Source organism: Lucilia sericata, unplaced genomic scaffold, assembly GCF_015586225.1.
Source record: "Lucilia sericata isolate MDLA Ls3-8-SP2 unplaced genomic scaffold, ASM1558622v1 Contig001816F_arrow, whole genome shotgun sequence".
Classification (NCBI taxonomy): Eukaryota; Metazoa; Arthropoda; class Insecta; order Diptera; family Calliphoridae; genus Lucilia; species Lucilia sericata.
Window position 1 is genome coordinate 62,427 of NW_023995714.1, and position 20,296 is coordinate 82,722.

General features: G+C 30.2%; 1 protein-coding gene across 2 annotated transcripts; it reads right to left on the reverse strand.

Moving 5' to 3' along the window:
- Positions 1 to 344: 344 nt before the first annotated feature.
- Positions 345 to 19,541, reverse strand: LOC119612731 (acidic leucine-rich nuclear phosphoprotein 32 family member A). Of its 2 annotated transcripts, none has more exons than XM_037968584.1 (8): positions 19,014 to 19,541; positions 17,991 to 18,543; positions 4,461 to 4,624; positions 4,173 to 4,385; positions 2,149 to 2,228; positions 1,271 to 1,353; positions 1,024 to 1,183; positions 345 to 953 (listed from the first exon to the last, which is right to left on the reverse strand). In XM_037968584.1, exons 2-8 carry the CDS (start codon positions 18,036 to 18,038, stop codon positions 907 to 909), a joined length of 795 nt encoding a protein of 264 aa, XP_037824512.1. In that variant the 5' UTR covers positions 18,039 to 18,543; positions 19,014 to 19,541; the 3' UTR covers positions 345 to 906. The 2 variants fall into 2 exon arrangements, with proteins under 2 accessions (XP_037824512.1, XP_037824513.1); XM_037968585.1 differs by having other exon boundaries at positions 17,991 to 18,734.
- Between the last annotated feature and the right edge of the window lie 755 nt (positions 19,542 to 20,296).

Genomic DNA, 20,296 nt, shown 5'->3' on the forward strand with positions numbered 1-20,296 from the left:
AATTCTAAAACATTTTCAAATTTCGAACAAATTTCGAAAATAATTATATTTGAAAAAATCAAATTTTTATGATGCAAAATTCCTCCATTCTTTTTAAAACTTAAAAAAAAAACTAAACAATTTTTAAAATTTTATTTAGATTTATTTCATCAATGTTTAGAGAAAATGAGAGTGTGGGAAAGAGAACGGTTTGGTCTTAAAAATTTTGTTGAAATGTTAAAGATTTATTTTCTTTTATATAGTTGTTGTACACAATTTAAACTAAATAAAATACATGCAATGTTTGTTTTTGTTTTTTAACTCTAAACATGGTTATGTGGTGTTTGGTTTATTATTATTATATATTTTTTTTTTGTAAAAGAAAAAGGGGGAATTGTAGTTTTTTTTCTGCTTCTTTCTATTAAATACACAATACATACTTTTGTTATTTGTTGTTACTGCTATTGTTGTTGGTTTTTCTTTTATATACTATAATATTTTCATATACTGTTCCGAAAAAACAAAAGATAATTGTGTCTGTGGTGTGTTGTTTTTGTAAATATTTCTATTCTTGTTTTTGTTTTTTTGTTATAATTGTAAATGAAATCCTTTATTTTATAATATATAATATATTTTGTTTTTGTTTTACTTAAAAAGTGGTGTTTTGGGTATTTTAAAGTTTAACTGTTAAATTTTCTCTTAATTTTTCTTTTTAGACTTAAATATTAATTTGATTTTGTTTCAGCTTTTCTTATACGAAAAATAAAACTTGCAAATGTTTTTTCTCTTTTTATAATTGTTTTGTATAAAGTAAAATTATGATGCATTAATATAAAAACGACGATGTATATAAAGATTTAATAAAAAAAAAAAAACACATGGAAAATAACGGGATGATTAACCGAGAATTTGTTGAAGTTCATGGCTTTAACCCTCATGCTTTCTTTTCTTACCCCTTGCCTGGGTTTCTTCGGCTAGAAAAAAAAAAACAGACATTAAAAGTATTAATTAATAAAACTTGTTTAAAAATTTAATTGTTGTTACCATTAGCATTGCCCTCGCCACCATCTTTATCAGCATTTGCTGCTACAGCTGAATCATTGGCCTCATCCTCATCACTATCTTCATCTTCATCATCATCATTTTCAGCGGCATTTTCTTCATCCCATTCATCTTCATCCTCCTCTAAATCATCATTGTAAACCTTTAATAAATTTGCAAAACAAAAGTCCATTAACATTCCTTTAAAATTATCCATAAAGTAAGAAAGAAAACAACAAACACAACTTACCTCAGATAATGAAACATCATTATCCTCATCATCGCTACTGCCATACATTTCACTATCATTTTCTTCATCACTTTCATTGTCATCTGATGTTGCCAGGAGGTTAAGATTGAAAAAAAAAAAGAAAAAGAAAACAAAAAAGAAATGTATTTGATTAATTTAAGACTGTTAAAGCTATTTGGAATAATGCTTACGATTACTAAATGTGGCACTGGCTAAATTTAAAATAGCTAAAAACCAATATAATAAAAGAGCAAAATTTGCCGACGTTCCTACATTGTCCGACGAATTCAATGTGGCAGTAGTAGTAGTCTCTTTTTCATTTTCCTGTTCTTTTAATTTTAAAGTTTTTAAATATTCATCTAGTTCATCAACTTCTGCCTCCTCAACAGCTGCACCACTGTTGTCAGTCTTATTGACTGTTGATTGCTCATTTGCAGTACAATTATTTTCTTGTTGCTGCTTTAATTTTGCTTCACGTTTGGCTTTGATACGTTTTTCAAATTCTTCTAATTCATCCAAATCAATTTCTAAACCATTCAAAGTGAATGCATTTTGTTTGTCTGAAATACATTGTTGTTGTATGTGAAAAATATTGTTTGTCCGTTTCAGCCGTTTGTGTTAATCAGCAAAAATGGGAATTTTTAAAACATGTTCAAAGTTTGTTTTTAAAGAAACATAATTGCAACATTTTTGTTTATGAAAGTATAATATTAATGGTTTCATGAATGGTTTTTATAAAAATTATGAAATGACATTCTATTTTTATCATATGTATTTGTCCAATACCCTATTTTCTAGTGTAATACCTTTTTTTTCTTAATATTTAAATTGCAATATCTGTTAATGATTGAAATGAATAATTAAAATTCAAAACTTACCTTCATCATTATCATAATAATTTAAATTGTCTTCCTCGTCATCACCTTCTGAAGGCGCCTCTACATCATTACAATCAAACCTAAAATAAATGTAAAATTAAGTTAGGATAGGAAAACATTTATTGTTCAGTTCTAGTTCAATTCCTGTTCAGTTCTAGTTCTAATTCAGTTTTATTACAGTTCTAGTACAGTGATATTTCAGTTCTAGTTCAGTTCTTGTTCTGTTCTAGTTCAGTTCTTGTTCAGTACTAGTTCAGTTCCAGTTCAGTTCTAGTTCAGTCCTAGTTCAGTTCTATTTCAGTTCTATTTCAGTTCTATTAGAGTTCTAGTTCAGTTCCAGTTCAGTTCTAGTTCAGTTCTAGTTCAGTTCTAGTTCAGTTCTAGTTCAGTTCTAGTTCAGTTCTAGTTCAGTTCTAGTTCAGTTCTAGTTCAGTTCTAGTTCAGTTCTTGTTCAGTTCTCGTTTAGTTCTAGTTCAGTTCTAGTTCAGTTCTAGTAGTTCTAGTTCAGTTCTAGTTCAGTTCTAGTTCAGTTCTAGTTCAGTTCTAGTTCAGTTCTAGTTCAGTTCTAGTTCAGTTCTAGTTCAGTTTTAGTTTAGTTCTTGTTCAGTACTAGTTCAGTTCCAGTTCAGTTCTAGTTCAGTCCTAGTTCAGTTCTAGTTCAGTTCTATTTCAGTTCTATTTCAGTTCTAGTTCAGTTCTAGTTCAGTTCTATTACAGTTCTAGTTCAGTTCCAGTTCAGTTCTAGTTCAGTTCTAGTTCAGTTCTAGTTCAGTTCTAGTTCAGTTCTAGTTCAGTTCTAGTTCAGTTCTAGTTCAGTTCTAGTTCAGTTCTATTTCAGTTCTAGTTCAGTTCTAGTTCAGTTCTAGTTCAGTTCTAGTTCAGTTCTAGTTCAGTTCTAGTTCAGTTCTATTTCAGTTCTAGTCCAGTTCTAGTTCAGTTCTAGTTCAATTCTAGTTCAGTTCTAGTTCAGTTCTTGTTCAGTTCTAGTTCAGTTCTAGTTCAGTTCTAGTTCAGTTCTAGTTCAGTTCTTGTTCAGTTCTCGTTTAGTTCTAGTTCAGTTCTAGTTCAGTTCTAGTTCAGTTCTAGTTCAGTTCTAGTCCAGTTCTAGTTCAGTTCTAGTTCAATTCTAGTTCAGTTCTAGTTCAGTTCTAGTTCAGTTCTAGTTCAGTTCTAGTTCAGTTCTAGTTCAGTTCTAGTTCAGTTCTTGTTCAGTTCTCGTTTAGTTCTAGTTCAGTTCTAGTTCAGTTCTAGTTCAGTTCTAGTTCAGTTCTAGTTCAGTTTTAGTTTAGTTCTAGTTCAGTTCTTGTTCAGTACTAGTTCAGTTCCAGTTCAGTTCTAATTCAGTCCTAGTTCAGTTCTAGTTCAGTTCTATTTCAGTTCTATTTCAGTTCTAGTTCAGTTCTAGTTCAGTTCTATTACAGTTCTATTACAGTTCTAGTTCAGTTCCAGTTCAGTTCTAGTTCAGTTCTAGTTCAGTTCTAGTTCAGTTCTAGTTCAGTTCTAGTTCAGTCAGTTCAGTTCTAGTTCAGTTCTAGTTCAGTTCTAGTTCAGTTCTAGTTCAGTTCTAGTTCAGTTCTAGTTCAGTTCTAGTTCAGTTCTAGTTCAGTTCTAGTTCAGTTCTAGTTCAGTTCTAGTTCAGTTCTAGTTCAGTTCTAGTTCAGTTCTAGTTCAGTTCTAGTTCAGTTCTAGTTCAGTTCTAGTTCAGTTCTAGTTCAGTTCTAGTTCAGTTCTATTTCAGTTCTAGTCCAGTTCTAGTTCAGTTCTAGTTCAATTCTAGTTTAGTTCTAGTTCAGTTCTTGTTCAGTTCTAGTTCAGTTCTAGTTCAGTTCTAGTTCAGTTCTAGTTCAGTTCTAGTTCAGTTCTAGTTCAGTTCTAGTTCAGTTCCAATACAGTTCTAGTTTAGTTCTAATTCAATTCTAGTTCATTTCTAGTCCAGTTCTATTTAAATCCTAATTTCGGTTTTAGTTCAGTTCTAGTTCAGTTTAATTTAATTTCTAATTCCGGGCAGATTTAGTTCGACTTACCCATCTAAAAATCTTAATGAAGGCAACATTTCGAAAATTTTCTCACGATAATTTTCAATTTGTGTTGCTTCATTATTAAATAAATCCAATATGGCTAAATGTTTAAATTCTTCCAAGGGTTTTAAGGCTTCTAAATCTTTGATTTTATTACCGGATAAATTTAAATATTGTAATTTTGGGCTAGTATGCAAATAATTGAGGCCATTTGATATTCTGTAATAATAAAATATAAGTATATTAATAAAGAAAATTTAGGATAGGCTATTTAACTATGTATGTATTAGTTACCTGTTATCTGATAATTCCAGTTTCTTTAAATTGGGCAATTTGGGAAAACCTTTTAATGTTGTAAGGCCAACATTAATTAGACTTAGAGATTCCAACGCCGTATATTCATCGGTAAGGCCAACAATGCTTGTACTTCGGCAATTGTCCAAATTTAATTCTGTAATCTAGAATTATAATAAAAAGAAGTTTGTTTATAAAATAGAATATTAGAAATTTTGTTTCTGTTGAACAGTGTCATGTAGTAGAAAAAAACAGCTTGAAATGAACTGAAGCGATCTAAAAGTGATCTAGAACTAAGCAAGTACTAAAATATATCTGAACTAGAATTGAAATTTCCGTCGCTATTGTTCCCACATAAACATTTTATTTTCCATCCCTGTATTAAGTAGGGTTCTATAAATCGACTTTCGAATAATCGAACAATCGACTTTTTGTCGAAAAAAGTCGAAGTCGACTATTTTGTTCCAAAAAAGTCGATAACTCGACTATCGTCTATGAAAAAAGTCGAAAAGTCGACTTTGTAAATAAAAGTCGAAAAAAGTCGAAAAGTCGGAAAGTCGAAAAGTCGAAAAAAGTCGAAAAGTCGGAAAAAGTCGAAAAGTCGAAAGTCGAAAATAGTCGAAAATTTTAAAAAAGTGGAAAAGAGGTCAAAAACTCTAAAATAGTCGGAAAAACTCGAAAAAAGTAAAAAAATAGTCGAAAAAAGTCGAAAATAGTCAAAAAGTCGTAAAAAATCGAAAAGTCGGAAAAAGTCGAAAAAAGTCGAAAAAAGTCGAAAAGTCGAAAAGTCGAAAAAAGTCGGAAAAAGTCGAAAAAGGTCGAAAAGTCGAAAAATCGACTTTTCATAAAATGGAAAAAGTCGAAAGGTCGAAAAGTCGAAAAATCGACTTTTCATAAAATGGAAAAAGTCGAAAGGTCGAAAAGTCGACTTTTAACTAAATGCAAAAAGTCGACTTTTCGTTTCAACTATAGAACCCTAGTATTAAGTTGTCTAGACTAAAAGTTGGCAACACTTTTTTTATAGAAATTAATTTCAAAAAATATTCCGTTAAATTGTAGTTTATCTTTTCCTATACATAATGCTCAAAGTTAAGGTCAAAGGGTTATCATGAAAATTATGCTATGATCAAGATTGTTATAGGAAATTAATCAAGATAGAACATTATCCCATGAACTCAATAACAAAAGATTGTAAAAGAGTAGTAGGCTAAATGAACTTTTACAAAATCAATAATTGGGAGTACAGACAATGTGTTGAAAAGAAAAGATAAACCTATAGGCCAAAATATTGGGAAAGGGGTACGAGTGACACTTTTTTTTTTGCAAAAAGCCAAGGAGTACTAGTGACACTCATATAAAAGAAACAACAACAACAACAACGAAGATGCACAAGAATGCATTTACCAAGATGGAAAGAAACGAATGCAATTTTAAAACAAAATGGCACTAATAATAAAACAGCTGCTGTTGCTAAAAGGGAATCAAATGGAATTGAAACAAAACAAAATAGAAATTTTACCACCTTGTTGCTCACTCATTTTGTTTTATGCTTTTTTTCTGTAGGTAGAGATAACAAAAAAAAAAGGAGAAACATGAAAGAAAAAAAAAAAAAAAACAAAAACTGAACATAAACCAAAGTGTGAAAGAAAGATAAAACTAGTCGCATTTTAGCAAGCGTTCATATAACAGCCGCCATATTGCGTGTTGTCATCAAAACAACAGCAGCAGCAGTGTGAACGAATGTGTGTGATAAAAAAAAAGAGAAAAAAAATTTACTTTTTTTTTTGGAAAATATGGAAGTAATTGTTGAAAATTTAAAAAGCTATGTTCTTTTAAAGAAATGGAAAATTGTGTAAAAATGTATGTTTTCTTTAAGATGAAACTAATTTCAGCTGGAAAAAACTTTTTTGCTCAAAAATTATGATGTAATCGAAGAAAAGCAGAAATGAAAAGAATAAAATGTCAAAATTCTTTTACACATACACACAACTTGTTTACATATTCATAAAATGGGAATTAAGTGGAATTGAAACATCTTGTTGGACTAAGAAAAACGATAGAAAAGAATGAAGAGCAAAACAAAAAGTTTGTAAATTTAATACAAACACACATACATACTTGCAAAAAAAAAATGCCGCTAAATGATGGGGGATTTTTTCTTGTTGTTTCTTGCAACAACAAAGACAAAATTTGTTAGAACAAAAATTACCCTAAAATTATAAGAAAAAAGTCACCCAATATGACAGTGGTTATGGTTTTCAAAGTTTTATTAAAAAAGAACTTTGTTCACATTTAAAATTGTGGTAATTTCCTCTATTCAATTTCAATTGCGGTAGATAAGTTATATTTTAAATTAAACTGATAACATTTATTTTGCATAATTCAGTTTCATTTTCATTTTCAATAACAATTTTAATGAAATTGAAACACTACCTATAGTATAATAAAACAACAATTTGCGCATTTGGTTCCACTATAAATGGTAAAAAGTTGAGATGAATTAAGTGTGTGTTTGCGTATGTGTGTATATTTTCTGCATGCATGTACACAAATCTATATGTATGGATGTGCATATGTATAACATATTGACATATATTTGGACCATAGCTAAAGGACCGACCGATCTTAAATTTGTTATATAAATTGAAAATATTATGTAGTTTAGTTGTAAACAAATGTGGTCCAAATTATGTTAGATAAAAAAAAAATCGTATTAAAGACTTATTAATTTACTTGCTGTGGGAGTGTTGCCGGATAACTTGTTGATGTTATTCTTATAAAATTAAACGAAATCGCCAAAAACCTCTAGGCATAAACTTTATACTTAACGTGACCATATACAGCTGTGTTCAAAAAAATAGGAGTGAGACTTAAAAATAATTGTGCAAAAATTAACAGAAATCCAATATTTGTTCACGATATTTGTTTGTTAAGTGTTCAAAATACAAAACGAATGAAATTTTTTATATAGGTTCATTAGTTTTTTTGGTATTCACTTTTTTCGAAATCCATATCAGATTTCGGCTGCTCAAAAAAATAGGAGTACCGTATATTATATAACCTAAGTTCGATTAATTTCCATTATTTGTAGTAAATATTAAAAATATAATATAAAACTGTTATATTTAGATGATTTTAAGTAATTTTAAGCTCAGTTCACAATTATTTCATTTAAAATCCTGAAAGAAAATGTCAAAATTGACGAAAATGAAAAAATCTGTTCAAATATCTTGAAAATTATGAAAATATCGCGAAAAAAAATATGGAAAATCTCATGGTAATTTCATTAAAAGATTTTTTTAATACTTTAGGAAGTCAAATGTTTCAAAATCTCTCATAAAAAATAAACATTTTAATCAAATATGATAAGCGCTTCCCATAAGCGCTTATCATTTTTTTAAAATTAATCGGATTAGTGAAACTAAGTCAAATTGTAGTTATTAAACATCGTGATCAATATTCAGTTAGTTCAGATCAATTTTTAAATAAATCTTTTTTGAAAAAATTTAATTTCAGACCATAAAGCATATAGTAAAACCCATAAAGTTTACTAAGTAACGCATTTAGAGGTGGTTTCATACATGGATGAATTTTTAATGCATGAATACGACAACAAATTACAACCATTACATGGTTGTCGACATATTGATTCTAAAGCAAAACGTTGAAAGACTTTGTATATAACGTCTTTTAAGGTTTTCTGAATAAATAACTGATATTTGTGGATAATCGGCCACGACATGTGTCATCAAGCCCCTCACAACCGTTGTCGGAAAGACATTAAGATCCGGAGGCTCATATAACCAAATTCTAAATAAAATCTTTACAAAAATGACTGATGCTGTACTGGCACACATTAATTAATAATATTTTAGATGAAATTCCTTCGTTTTTGTTTTTATTTTAAAAATATTTGAACTTAAATCGAATACTCCCTCCTATTATTTTGAACAACAGATTTTGTATATAAATTAAAAAAATATATATATTTTTTAAATAAATTTCTTAAATATTTAAAATAACGATTATAAAAATTAGAGAACGAGTTATATAAATAAATTTTAAAATTATTTAATTAAAAATCTAAATCTTTCACTAAAAAGTTTATATTTAAAATTTTTGAAATTTTCACTCCTATTATTTTGAACGCAACTGTAGATAGGGTTCTAAAGTTGAAACAAGTTGACTCTTCACAATTTATAAAAAAATTGAAATTGTAGACTTTTCGAACATATTTATATATCGACCTTTTTTCTGATCTTCGTTTTTTTCAAATAATATTTCAATATCAACTTTATCAACAAAATAGAATTAATCGACTTTTTTTTTAGAAGATAGTTGACTTTGTTAGGACAAAAAAGTCGACTTCGACACCAAAGTTCATTGTTCGAAAATCTTATGTTCTATAAATTTTGGATTTCCATTTACAAAATCGATTGTTTGACGTTTTTCTTACGACTTATAGAATCTCAGCCATCAGACACCCAAAAGTAATTAAGTTTCTATAGCGGAATATATTAAGTTTCTATATTTATGAAAAGAAGACTTTTCAACTTTCAATTTATGGAATGCAATTTTTTTTTGGACTTTTTAAAATTTTGAAAATATGTAATCAGACATATGGGATCCTGAGTGAACTTTTTGGTATTTTTTTTTTCTTCAAATTGCGCTTTTTGAATATTTTACAATATTGAACCTAGAAACGCAAGGTTAAACACGCGGCATACTGATTAAATAAAAATCTATAAAAGGCGACTTTCTGGTACATCGCTCAATTGGTACCGTTTTGATTTTTTTTAAATTTTTAAACACTTGAAGGGTATATAAGGTTTGGGACATCCGAATATAGAACTCTTACTTATTTTAACATCGACTTTTCAGATTTTTTCAACTTCTTCGACTTTCCGACAAAACTGTCGATTTCAACTAACACTTTTTTCGACAAAAATCCTATTTATAGAGCCACACCTACCAAACACCATTTAGGCGTATGTTAGAATTTTGAAATTTAATACTTTTCGAAATTTTTTAATATAAACTTTTCGATTTTAATTTATAAAGTCGTTTTTTGCCTTTTTCCCTACAAAATAGTCGATTACCGACTTTTTTGACTTTTCGACAAAAAACCGAATAATTAACATGAAAATTTGGAAATTATATGTAAAGCATTTGTAATGATCTGTAGCCAATACAATTAAACTTTACATAATTTTATAAAAATACTTTCAACTTAAAAAATAATTTTGTATCAATACAGTTTAGATTTAAAAATAATAAAAAATTTCATTCTGGTTTAAAAACGAAAAATAGAAACAAGCTAAAAATTTAATTCACACTTGTTTCAATTGGTGACCCCGAGTTTATTTTCACTAAAAAATGCCGTTAACACGTTCTACCGCAGAGCAATGTTCAACATCAGCTACTGGCCAGAATCCTACTGCTGTCGATGCACCCACCCCTAATTTATCCATTGCCATGAAAATTCCTCGTTTCTGGAAAGACAATCCGGTTCTTTGGTTTGCACAAATTGAAGCTCAATTTGCATTACACAACGTAACCAATGAAAGGACCAAATACTTTATCATCTTGGCTGATTTGGATGCTGACGTACTTAGCCAGGTGAGTGATATCGTTATGAATCCTCCCAACGATGCGTATAAGCAAATAAAACAACGCCTAATTGATCATTTCTCTGTTTCCGAGGAAAATCGCATCAAAACATTATTGACAAATGTGGAAATCGGAGACAAAAAGCCAAGCGCACTTCTCCGAGAGATGAAAAATTTGGCTAATGGTGGTGTTACGGAAGATTTTTTGCGAACAATGTGGTTACAAAGATTACCATCCCAAACTCAAGCGATTTTAGCAACATCTTCCGAAACTTTAGATAATCTTGTTAAAATGGCTGACAAGATTGGTGATATACAGATTCCACGAAACGCAAACGTAGCTGAAATTACTAGTGCTAGTGAATTATCTGAAATTAAAGCTCAAATCCAAAGCATCAACACTGCTCTACGCAATCTCAACACATCCAGGAGAAGCAGATCGAGAGGATCACATGGTAGTTCCAGTCGAAACTCTTCTTCTGGTAAAATTTGTTATTATCACCGTAAATTCAAAAACAGAGCTCGAAAGTGTCGTCCTCCATGCTCATTTGTAAGCAATCAGTCGGAAAACTAACAACCCGGTCACTAGATGCAAATAGTGACCGGGGAAATGCAACCAATCGCCTTTTTATGTACGATAAGACCGTTGGTAAACACTTTCTGGTGGACACAGGCGCCGATATATCCGTCTTGCCGGTACGTAATCCATTACAAGAAAAATGTCAAAAGTACAAACTTTTTGCCGCCAATAACTCTCCTATCAACACATATGGAGAAGAAATCTTATCGCCGTCTTTTGGTCTCCGAAGGAATTTCCAATGGAAATTTGTGGTTGCTGACGTTTCTCATCCGATAATCGGAGCTGATTTTTTAAGAAATTTTGGTCTCGTCGTAGACATTAAAAATGTTCAACTCATTGATTCAACCACCGGTTTATCCGCAAAAGGAAAAATCGGGAATATTTCTAATTACTATGAAGTTAAAACAGTCCTTAACACAGATACTTATCACGCTCTACTTTTAAAATATCCTGCAATAACCAATCCTTCAACTGCTGTTGGAAAAAAATCGCATAACATCCAACACGTTATAGAAACAAAAGGTCGTCCAGTCACAGCAAAACCAAGACGACTTCCTCCAGACAAATTAGAAATTGCCAAACGAGAATTCAATTTCATGATAGAACAGGGACTATGTAAACCTTCAAAAAGTTGCTGGTCAAGCCCACTGCACTTGGTACCCAAAAAAAACGGCCAATGGCGTCCATGCGGTGATTATCGCCGTCTAAACGCTCAAACGATCCCGGATAAGTACCCAATACCACACATTCATGATTTTACTCATGGACTTCATGGTAAACGTATTTTTTCCACTCTTGACCTGATAAGAGCATATAATCAAATACCCGTGGCCGAAAACGATGTTCCCAAAACGGCAATTACAACTCCATTTGGCCTGTTCGAATTCCAGTATATGACGTTTGGCCTTTGTAATGCTGGACAAACCTTCCAGCGGTTTATCCATGAAGTTCTAAGAGGACTCGACTTTTGTTTCCCTTATATTGACGACATTCTGATTGCTTCCGAAAACGAAGAGCAACACGTTCAGCATCTCAATCAAGTATTTCAACGTCTTCAAGAATATGGAGTAGTTGTCAATGTTGACAAGTGTTATTTTGGACAGAATACAGTTAATTTTCTTGGTCATCGTGTTGAAGAAAACGGCATTAAACCACTCCCTGAAAAGGTGAATTCTATTGTCAATTTCCCTACGCCCAAGACCGTTAAAGAACTGCGTCGTTTCGTTGCCATGGTTAATTTCTACAGAAGATTTATTCCAAATGCAGCAAGTACGCAAGTACCACTTCTTGCTTATCAAAATGGTAATAAAAAGAACGATAATACTCCTATTACGTTGACAACCGAAGCATCCGCAGCATTTGAAAAATGTAAGTCCGATTTGTCTAATGTCGCTCTTCTAGCCCACCCTTGTGAAAATTTACCAATCTGTGTCATGGTCGACGCATCAGATGTCGCAATAGGAGGTGTATTACAACAAAAAACTGAAGATGGTTGGCAACCGTTATCGTTTTTCTCCAGGAAATTGAACGAAACGCAGAAAAAATATAGTACATACGACAGAGAACTTCTAGCAATATACACCGTGGTAAAGTATTACCGTCATATGCTCGAAGGAAGAAAATTCATTATATTTACAGACCATAAACCGTTGACGTTTGCTTTCAAACAAAATCCCGATAAAGCAAGTCCGCGACAGTACCGTCAATTAGATTTCCTGGCTCAATTTTCAACAGATATCCGTCACATAAAAGGTTCTGAAAACACAGTAGCAGATGCTCTTTCCCGCATAACGGAAATTTCTGGATCGCCTAACATAGACTACAAAAAATTTGCCGAAGATCAAGAAAATGATCCCGAGCTACAGCATTTTTTGTCAAATCCAGAATCAACCTCTTTAATTTTTAAGACGATTAAAGTCGCTACAGATACCAAACCACTTTATTGTGATACCTCAACTGAGAACGTAAGACCGTTTGTTCCCAAAACCCATCGTGATAGCGTTTTTCATACATTCCACGATCTTACTCACAGTGGATATTCGCCAACATATGAAGCAATACGAAGGCGCTTTGTTTGGCCAAATATGAGTAAGACCATAAAAGATTTGATCAAAACTTGCATTACCTGTCAACGAACAAAAGTTTCCAGACATACACGTAGCGAAATATCTTCATACCCCACTCCAACGGACCGATTCTGCCATATCAATATAGATCTGGTCGGACCACTACCATCCAGCAAAGGTTTTACATATCTATTGACGTGCATTGATAGATTTACCCGCTGGACTGAAGCCATTCCATTAGAAGATTGCAAAGCCATAACTGTAGCCGAAGCTTTCTACAAAGATTGGATTTCAAGATATGGTGTACCACTCAGAATATCAACGGATCAAGGCCGTCAATTTGAGTCCCAACTTTTCAAAGAGCTTGGAAATATTTTGGGAGCTCAACGAATTCGTACATCCCCGTATCATCCATCTGCAAATGGCATGATCGAAAGATGGCATAGATGTCTTAAAACAGCATTGATGTGTCATCACAACTCTAATTGGTATGACATCCTACCAACTGTCATGTTGGGTCTTCGTGCAAGTTTTATCGAAAACCTTCAGTGTTCACCCTCAGAACTCGTTTACGGAGTTTCTCTTCGTTTACCCGGAGATTTTTTTGTCGAAACATCTGATAATACGCCAACAAATGAATTCATAAAATCCCTCAAAAGTAAAATGAATTCATTAAAACCGGTTACACCAGTCCATAAAACAAATCGTACAGTTTTTGTATCTCAAGATCTGGAAAACTGCGAATTTGTATTTGTTCGAGAAGACAGTGTAAAAAAATCCCTTCAACCCCCATATCAAGGTCCTTTCCGTGTCATTAAAAGAAGACAAAAACTTTTCACATTGGATGTAAATGGAACCGAAAAAGTTATATCAATTGACAGATTAAAACCCGCCTACATTTTTAACACGGATCTGGAAGAAGATCCAAAGTTGACATTAATTCCAAATTTAAAACAAATTCCTCAAGGAAATAGTCGAATACCAATTAAAGTTCGGAAAACTCGATTTAGATTTCGTTAGAGATCCTTCTTAGCAGCATCTCTAGGGGGGAATATATGTAGCCAATACAATTAAACTTTACATAATTTTATAAAAATACTTTCAACTTAAAAAATAATTTTGTATCAATACAGTTTAGATTTAAAAATAATAAAAAATTTCATTCTGGTTTAAAAACGAAAAATAGAAACAAGCTAAAAATTTAATTCACACTTGTTTCAGATCTGTCGATAAATAGTTCAATACAATTTGTGATTTAAAAATGTTTAAGAAAATCTTTTAGATTTATCATATAATATTCAATATAGTACATTTTTGGATTTTTTAAGTAAAATTAAGAGGTATTTGTTGGGATTTTCTCAAAATGTATACAAAGAAGGATATAACGTCCATTGACTTAAAGTTTTAAAAATTAATATTAAGAATTTAAGCTTTAGAAGACATGCATTATGATTTTTTCCAAATTTATTTTTCAAAAATATTAAATTTACCTTATGGTGTTTCTTTGAATTTTAAAATTTATTGATTTTTTTCATTCGTTAGTTGTTTCTGAAAATGGTATATGCTTCTTTTCCATCGAAAAAAAAAAAACAATATGTACAACAAAGCTCAGACATACCATTATATATACATACATATGTATCATATTTACGTGTTTACGTATAGATGGATAAAATCCCAAGAAACTATATACAGATGTCAGTATAAATGAAAATTATTTTCAATAACGGTTCCTGGTGCATAAATGTAGTTAGTGAATATGGGCCCTCCGCTCCAACCAGTCTGTATCTTTAATAAATGACTATGTGTATGTGTGTGTATTGCCGCATTTAGGTAACGACGGACGATACAACTACTAAAAATTTATAAAGAAATGTATGTAAATTTTCTTCGTAATATGATACCAAATTGTGTCTATAACACAACATACATGTACTTTACATATACACAATATATTCGCAATATAGAAGGGTTTCAAAAAGTTGTGTTATATCCAATATATTACAAAAAAGTTTGGCAATAATGCAAAGGATCTTTCTTGTACTTAAAGAGTATTTAAAGGATGACCTTAATTGTTATACATAAATAAGGATTTTATTATACTAAATATCATAACTTTTTGTAAAACCTTTTATTCAAAACCCATTGCTTTGATGTTATTGTTTTTTATTTTCGCCTCAAACTCGTAAGTTTTTGTTTACGACGATCCTTTTGTAAATGACAAAAATAATTACACCAATAGTAGTTGCAAAAGTAAGAAAAATATGTACAGTGTTCTAATAATTCAGTTGATAGTGGTAGGATCTTCTTACATTCCCTTTAAGTGGTATGTACTCCTGCTAGGACATGTTCAATTTTAAAAAAACGAAATAATGCTCACTAGTCAGGGCTTCAACTTGACAAGATAATTTTGCATTTTGAAATAAATTAAAATGCAATAATCACATAAATTTTTTTGGTTCAAACTATGTGTTCATATATGTCTAATAAATTATGAACCAATCAGAATTTCATCGCGATAAAGAAATTTATTATCATAATTAATTGAATATTATTTCTGATCGAGTTTGAGTCCCATTTAGGGATTAAATTTTTCCAAATTGTAATGATATTTTTAATTATAAAAATATTGAAAATTTTAATTTTTCGGGCACAACAACAGAATGAAATGCATTTTCGGGCCCGCTAGGGCTCCTCATCAGCAATCTTCTTGTGCTATATGCTATGTCACTTTTAAAAGTTATCTATTTAACTCACAAGTTTTGAAGAAATAGAATATGGGTATTGTAACAAAGTCCTTAATCCAATTTCATTCAACTTTATTGAGTTAGATCGAAGTTTACGAGCTTTTTTCAGTGGGACTCGAACTTGAGCCTAAAATAATATTATTACCACAGTTCATAGAAATCAATAATCTTAATATAGAAACTTATATTAATATAATATAGAAACTTATTATCTTTTTGTAAAATGAGTCATTTAGTTTGGAATTTTATCTACATATTAACTATTTAAATTCATATTATAAAGTGGCCCTAGATAATCGGTTTTTTTTTTAAGTCGAAGTCAACTTTTTGTTCAAAAAGTTGGTATAAAAAATTAATTAAAATCTGATTTTACTAAAGACGTTAGGTCAAAAACTAGACTTTTCGTAAATTAAAAGAAGTGAAGTTGACTTTTCATAATTGCAAAAACTCAACTTTTAATTTGACTAAAAATAATCGAAGAACCTTTATGTTGGAAAAATTGAAAGTCGAAAACGTCATTTTGTCCTAACAATATCGATAAGTCGACTATATTGTAATACAAATTCGAAGAATCGATTTTTGAAATAAATGTCTGATAAAAGTCATAATCATGTCTGTTCTGTAAATCGATTTGTTTTCAAAACCGAGAAGCTTTTAAAACCGAATTTGTTGTTCTGTAAATCGAATTTTTATTTGAACGCAAAATTCAGAAAAATAAATATATTTAAATGAAAAAGTGTTTAAAATGCCCATAGCATTTATATTAATTTAACCTTCTCGGTTTTGAAACCGAATCGGTTTAGGACAGGACAGACATAAATAGTTTTTTGATTTTTTCTGATTAAAAAATATTTAAAAACATTCCAAAATTCTTCCTATTTTTAATTCAACTATGAAGATTCTTCATTGAAGAAACTACATTCATTTATTTATTTTCCCTAGAAAAGTGGAAAATATTCGAAGAGGTGAAAAATGTCGAAAAATCTACTTTTCAAAAATTCAAAAAGTAGAAAAATTGACATTTTGTTCCAGCTACAGAACTCGATTTTCTATTACACATTGAAATATATAAGTACTGACAGGTGTTTTAGATGAATGTCCAGACTCATCTATCTATCTATCTCTATCTATCTATCTATCTATCTATCTATCTATCTATCTATCTATCTATCTATCTATCTATCTATCTATCTATTTATCTATTATCTATCTATTATCTATCTATCTACCTATCTATCTATCTATCTATCTATCTATCTATCTATCTATCTATCTATCTATCTATCTATCTATCTATCTATCTATCTATCTATCTATCTATCTATCTATCTATCTATCTATCTATCTATCTATCTATCTATCTATCTATCTATCTATCTATCTATCTATCTATCTATCTATCTATCTATCTATCTATCTATCTATCTATCTATCTATCTATCTATCTATCTATCTATCTATCTATCTATTTATCTATCTATCCATCTATCTATCTATCTATCTATCTATCTATCTATCTATCTATCTATCTATCTATCTATCTATCTATCTATCTATCTATCTATCTATCTTTCTATCATCAATCTATCATCAATCTATCAATCTATCTATCTATCTATCTATCTATCTATCTATCTATCTATCTATCTATCTATCTATCTATCTATCTATCTATCTATCTATCTATCTATCTATCTATCTATCTATCTATCTATCTATCTATCTATCTATCTATCTATCTATCTATCTATCTATCTATCTATCTATCTATCTATCTATCTATCTATCTATCTATCTTCTATCTATCTATCTATCTATCTATCTATCTATCTATCTATCTATCTATCTATCTATCTATCTATCTATCTATCTATCTATCTATCTATCTATCTATCTATCTATCTATCTATCTATCTATCTATCTAACGTAAATTGAAAAGTCTGAATGTTGACTTCATAAATTGAAAAAGTCTGAATGTTGACTTCATAAATTGAAAAAGTCGAAATTTTGTCATAACTATATATAGCACCCTATAAAATATTCCTATATAAATCGAATTTCTTAAAAGGTCGAAGTTGAGTGTTGACTAACTCCTAACAAAGTCACAACCTTGCAAAAAAGGCGAGTAATGAATTTAAAAAAAGTAAAGTCAATAAACGCCAACAATATCAAACTTGTAAAAAAGCGGACATGTAAACTCGAACTATAGGAGTTCCAAAATTTTATCCTAAATCTGAACTAGGTTTTAAAACACGATATAGAGTCTTTTAATATGAGGTATTTGTGCAAGAATATTTAGAAAATTTAGACTGTCGAAAAATCAGCTTAGTGCCGGCTACAAATTGCCACTTAAAAATATGGCAACATTTTGATACGGTATTTATGTGCAAACAGTTGGCAAAGCTGTTTAAATAATTTGCTTCATATTTTTTTTTTTAATTATGAAATTATTTATCAAAAGAAACATAATTTTTTAAGAAAAATATTTCAATAATTGTTAAAGTATAAAATACACATATTAACTTACTTGATTAGCTTTACGAGCGCGTCTTTCCAATTCTATTCTTTTTTCCATGTTTGCTGTAGTTGTTGTTGTTGCTGTTATTTTCTTATTGTTGCTGCTGCTGTTGCAGTTAAATAATAAAAATTATGTTGCTATTGCTAATGTTAAGGGTAATATTTTTCCTTTACAAGTTTTCTTCAGATCAAGAAAATATTTGTTGTTGGCGGCTTTTGATTTGTTGTACAAGAACTTGTCACTATATGTATGTTGGCTGCTTAAAGCGCGCACCTTGCGTACGTGTTGAGTTGAGTGAAGGCGAAAATGTTGAAAAAGTGCGTATGTTAATGATAAATCTTGTTTGGACTTCTATTGTTAGACAAACAGGGGATAGTGTTTCTTTTTTTTTTTTCTTCCTTTGGATGAGACGATATGTGTCTGTGCGTGTGTATAGCAGAAAATATTTGCTACTATTACTTCTGGGTGGCTGTTGCTGGGTTTGGGTGATGATGATGATCTGCTTCTGCCAACCACTTAATGATCAATCGATCGCTGCACGCTCGTTGATATGTTGGCAGCTCTAAAAGACGTAATATTTAATACAATCAGCAAATTGAGTTTTTATTAATTTTTGCAAAATTTTCTTTTATTTTGCTTAATAGTTAAAAATACTTTTAATTTTCTTTTATTTTTGTAAATTTCCTGCTTTACAACAAGTTCAATGTCTATCTTAAATGTGAGAGAAGAAAATGGTTTTAAGATTTTCCTCCTCTTTGTTTTTCACACAACACACACAATCAAGCAAACATACACACACACACATATATTAAGAGAGTTTTCGTTTAATCAAAGATTAGTATCCAACAACAAAAACAACAGTACAACATAACGTTGATAGAAAGAAATGAAACACAGCGAAAAAAAAGAAAAATACAAAAATATGAATTTTTAATTAATTTGCTAATTTATATCATCGCAAGCAAATCAAAAATATTAACTACCAACACTTTATAAGTTATTTTCTTTTACAAATTTTCCCCTAATACTCACCTTTTCTAAAGTATTTTGTGGCTTTCTTTTAAAAGTGAAAAACCCACAATTTCCTTTAAATTTTTAAAACTTTTTTTTATTCAATTTCCTTTTTGCCCGCAAAGCAATAACAAAATCAAAATTTTATTAAATTTTCTTGATTTTATTCCGTTTTTTTTTAATAAAATAATAATTCCTCTAGCCTTTTATAACACCACACAAAAAATTATAAATTAACACACACGCTTCTCTTCTGTGTTTTGTCGTTGTGTCGGTCTTTTTTTCCACCTTCTTTTACTATTGTTTCTTTTTCTGTCTTAACTCTCTCTATTCCAAACTATTCCCTTGTTTTAAACAACTATTTAACTTTTCCCATATGTTTCGGTTCGGTTAGCGTTTCAATTTGTTAATGAACCGCCATTTGTACAACAAAAAGAAATTTTTGTATTCTTGTCTCTTTTTGTTTTCTCTAATGTTTTTTTGTTTTCTTTTCAATTCCCCTCTTTTGGCATTGAAATAATGCAATGGTAGCAGAGGAATGTAATAGCAAAAGGGAATTAAAAAACACGCGCAAATTGCAATGTTTCTTTTTGTTTTGCTTTCTTGGATTGGCTGTTTTTAATATGCAGAGTTGTATTTAAAGTTATAAACAATAACAGGGTGTTTAAAATATATTTTAAAAGTTCATAAATAAATATTTTCATAGTTTATATCTAATATTTTCTAATGTGAAAGGGATTTTTTTTACTATGGCAAAAGTTTTGTATAAAAAATACGTCTATATAATTTGCCCTCCAGTGGCATTAAAAAACATTAAAACTTTAATAAAAAAACTTTTAATCGGATCACAAATTTAGGAGTAATTTGCGATTTTTGCCGTTTAGGGAGCTACGAACTTTCCCATGATAAAACAATCGAATATTTGGTTTCCGTAAAAATTGTTGTCAAATAAAAAATGACGTCAGTTTAGTACCAAGGTTGATTTTTAAAAAAACATCAACTTTTTAGTAAAACGACGACTTTTTAGAATGAATTAAAGACTTTTTATTTAAACGACGTAAAATTAGTTAGTTAGTTAGTTAGTAGTTAGTTAGTTAGTTAGTTCGTTAGTTAGTTAGTTAGTTAGTTAGTTAGTTAGTTAGGTAGTTAGTTAGTTAGTTAGTTAGTTAGTTAGTTAGTTAGTTAGTTAGTTAGTTAGTTAGTTAGTTAGTTCGTTAGTTAGTTAGTTAGTTAGTTAGTTAGTTAGTTAGTCTTAGTTTTAGTTAGTTTAGTTTCGTTAGTTAGTTAGTTAGTTAGTTAGTTAG

Excerpts from the sequence above, each read along its gene's own strand:
- LOC119612731 (XM_037968584.1), bottom strand. The coding sequence starts at position 18,038 with ATGGAAAAAAGAATAGAATTGGAAAGACGCGCTCGTAAAGCTAATCAA. Across the intron at positions 4,386-4,460 it reads CTGGAATTATCAGATAACAG|AATATCAAATGGCCTCAATT; the intron begins GTAACTAATACA and ends TTATTATTACAG. Across the intron at positions 1,184-1,270 it reads ATGATGTTTCATTATCTGAG|GTTTACAATGATGATTTAGA; the intron begins GTAAGTTGTGTT and ends AATTTATTAAAG.